General features: G+C 28.4%; 1 protein-coding gene across 1 annotated transcript; it reads left to right on the top strand.

The window, feature by feature from the left end:
• The first annotated feature begins 2,733 nt into the window (after positions 1-2,733).
• Positions 2,734-3,672, top strand: LOC145763370 (uncharacterized). The gene has a single exon (XM_082574807.1). It carries the CDS (start codon positions 2,746-2,748, stop codon positions 3,406-3,408), a length of 663 nt encoding a protein of 220 aa, XP_082430933.1. The 5' UTR covers positions 2,734-2,745; the 3' UTR covers positions 3,409-3,672.
• Positions 3,673-4,110: the final 438 nt, after the last annotated feature.

Below are 4,110 nucleotides of genomic sequence, written 5' to 3'. Positions count from 1 at the left end.
AAAATTTTAAATCGAAAAATAATTGTTGTGTTAGAACCGCACAGGTCCAATTACCGTGTTTACAAAATATTTTTCAAAAATATTAATATTCATAAAAGTTATGAAACTTTTATTAAAAATTTATGAAATCTCAAAACCTAAAATTTTGTATTTTATTAGACGCGCCTAACTAACATTCAAGATAAAACATTTCGCGATAATTTTCAGTAAAACAAAAGTTTGAGGTAATTTTTAATTTGGGTTTAATTAGGTCACGTGATATTTTTAGCCAATGATATTGCATACAAATTTTTTGAAAAAAAATAAAAAATTTTAAATCGAAAAATAATTGTTGTGTTAGAACCGCACAGGTCCAATTACTGTGTTAACAAAATATTTTTCGAAAATATTAATATTCATAAAAGTTATGAAACTTTTATTAGAAATTTATGAAATCTTAAAACCTAAAATTTTGTATTTTATTAGCGCGCATTGGCCTAACTAATATTCAAGATAAAACATTTCGCGAAAATTTTCAGTAAAACAAAAGTTTGAGGTAATTTTTATTTTGGGTTTAATAAGGTCAAAAGGTCGCGCGAACAATTCAATGGACGCAAAATAAAAAAATGTTTTTTTGTTCTTTTAATTATTTTCAAAAATTTCTTTATTTTGGGCATTAGTTATATTCAAACAGTTCTAAAAAATTTTTAAAATCAATGTCATAAATTTGTCATAACTCTCGGAAATATTAATGTTTGCTAAAAATTTTTGCAAGCACGGCTGTTAGAACAGTGCGGTTTTATTGGCATAGTTATCATTTGATTTAAAAAAAAAAAAATGTTTTAAACTTTTTTCTAGTGTGCTAGGTCACGTGATCATAGGACCAGCCCTATGTACGCAAAATACAAAAAATTGTAAGTTGATTATTTTGAGGAGTCTAAGTTGGGAACCAAACCTCAGAACTCAGAACCAAACCTCAGAAGTACTGAGAGTTGTGGGCCTTTCGCACTGAGCTAACTGCCACGACCTTTCAATGATGCAAAATTGTATACATAGCTTAAGTAAGCACTTGTTATAATAAAAAACTAGCGTTATTTGATAAATAAAATATGGTTCGAAAATATTTGATTATTTTTAACATAAATTTTTATAAATAAAAAAAGATATGCATAAACATTAACTAAGAATATTACAAACCTTTGATTTTTAATAAACAAACAAGCATTTATATATATAATACAAACAAAAACTAATATTTAACCCAGTTTTAAGTTGGTGATATTAGGATATAAATTATAGTAAATTTTAAATTCTTAAAATTGATTTTTATTAAATAAACAAGCATTTAAATATGATAAATAAACGAAAATTATTTTTCTAATATGTTTTTTAATTACTTATATTATAAAATACATCATACCAAATTTTTAATGCTTAATGTCGAACTTTAATTTTTAATGAACAAACCAGCATTTAAATATAAAAAACAAATAAGAATTATTTTTTAATTTATTTTCGAATTATAAATATTATAAGATAAAACCGACCAAAATTTAAAAACCTAATAACAATCTTTAAATTTAAATAAACAAACACCTATTAATTAGTAATTAGTAACAAAAATTAAATTCGTTTTTGAGTTACTAATATCATGATATACAATTGACAAAAATTTAAAAAATTAATAACAACCTTTAAATTTTAATAAACAAACACCTATTATTAAGTAATTAGTAGTAAAAATTAAAATTTTAATTTATTTTTGAGTTAGTAATATCATAATATACAATTGACCAAGATTTATTTTAATAAACAAACACCTATTAATTAGTAATTAGTGATAATTAAATGTCGTAAATAGGAGGTTTGCGATTTGTTGGGATAATAACAAACATACTAAAAATTTAGAACTTTTAGTTTTAAAGAACAAGAGTTATCGTCTTTCAAAATTCTGACTAGAAAGAATAAAAACAATAACTAGAATTAAATCTTCATTTTAAATAGCAACATACAAAATAATAATACCAACAACATATTAAAACTTCAGAAAATTTATTCTTTAAATTTTAATAATAAAATATATTAATTAGTAATTAGTGACATTTAAATGTCGTAAATAGGAGGTTTGCGATTCTTTGGAATAATAACAAACATACTAAAAATTTAGAACTTTTACTTTTAAAGAACAAAAGTTATCGTCTTTCAAAATTCGGTCAAATAAGAATAAAAACAACTAGATTTATTTGATAAATAAAATATGGTTCGAAAATATATAATTATTTTTAACATAAAATTTTATAAATAAAAATATATGCATAAACATTAACTAAAAATATTACATATCTTTGATTTTTAATTTACAAACCAGCATTTAATATAACAAACAAACAAGAATAATTTTTTAATTATCTTTAAATTTTAAATATAATAAGATATAACCGACCTAAATTTAAAAACCTAATATCAATCTTTAAATTTGAATAAACAAACACCCATTAATTAGTAATTAGTAATGAAAATTTTAATTTTAATTCATTTTTGAGTTTGTAGCGGCCCCTTAGGGACACGTGATTTTGCCTGATAAGAAGTCTGGGCTACAGTCTTATCTTTTGCCTTTTTTGTATTATGTTGTGTTTTATAAACCGACTACCAATTCATTACTTACTTAACTGTTTTTTGCTTAACTGAATAATAAATTATATTGTTACAATTTATATACGCTAAATTGGTGACCCCGACGTTTTAAAACGAAAATTTTAAAACAATATGACGCAAGAAAATGCTGTAGCGGTTAAACTGCCAACCTTTTGGTCGCAACATGCCAAAATTTGGTTTAACCAAGCAGAAGCCCAATTTACTCTGCGAAATATAACAATCGACGAAACGAAATACTGCCATGTTATCGCAGCACTAGACCAGGATACAGCAAAACGCGTAATCGATTTTATGGAAAATCCACCAACAAAAGGAAAATATATTGCTATCAAAGAACGACTTTTAAAAACGTTTGAGCTTTCCGAGGAAGAACGAGCCCAAAGAATAATTGAAATGCCAGAACTTGGAGATAGAAAACCTTCTGCTGTGATGGACGAAATGCTGGCATTGATGGGAAATCACGGATCGTGTTTTCTCTTTAAACATATTTTTTTGCAACTACTGCCCGAGGAAGTGAGAGTTGGTTTAGCTACCGAAGAAACAACAGACATGAGAGAATTGGCTTTAAAAGCAGATAAATTATGCTTAGCTAAACCCCAATTTTCTGGGTTAGTTTCTAAAGTTTATAGATCCCATGAAACTGATTGGAAGTATAATAAACGTCAACCAAATAAAAAAAATCTATGTTTTTATCATCAACGTTTCGGAAATAAAGCCAGGCAGTGCTGTCCACCTTGCAGTTTTTCGGAAAACGAATATGCCGGTCGTCAATAACGATGAGGGCGGCCGGCGGCACGTTTAATTTATACTTCGTTAAAGACAAGTGTTCAAAACAAAACTTTTTAGTTGATACTGGAGCTGAAATAAGCGTATACCCACCAAGAAGAATTGATCGATATAATGGCTCTAACCAGAAAAAGCTTCGAGCCGCCAACGGAAGCGAGATTAAGACGTACGGCCAACGCCTATTACATTTGGATTTACCGTTTGGTAAATTTAAATGGATTTTCACAATCGCAGAAGTATCTCAACCACTGCTCGGGGCAGATTTTCTTCGAGCCAATTCGTTTTTGGTAGACATAAAAAACAAAACATTAATTAGCGCTAAATTAAACACAAACTGTTCGATTGAGTTGTTAGATGTCTCAGCCCCCAGAATAAACGCAATTGGTTTACATCAAAACCAATATGCTGCTTTACTCGCACAATTTCCACTGATAACAACTCCAAATTTCCAGCAAAAGCAAACCAAACACAAGGTGGAACATTTTCTTATAACAAACGGGCGACCGATTAGCGCCCGTGCACGTAGACTGCCACCAGACAAACTGGTACAAGCCAAGCGTGAATTCAACAAGATGGAAAGCATGGGTATTGTCAGAAGATCAGCCAGCCCGTGGGCATCTCCATTGCACATGGTTAAGAAATCCAACGGTGATTGGAGACCATGTGGAGATTACAGACGACTAAATGCTG

This window comes from Corella eumyota, chromosome 1, assembly GCF_963082875.1.
Source record: "Corella eumyota chromosome 1, kaCorEumy4.1, whole genome shotgun sequence".
Classification (NCBI taxonomy): Eukaryota; Metazoa; Chordata; class Ascidiacea; order Phlebobranchia; family Corellidae; genus Corella; species Corella eumyota.
This window is presented reverse-complemented; position numbering and strand designations above follow the sequence as displayed.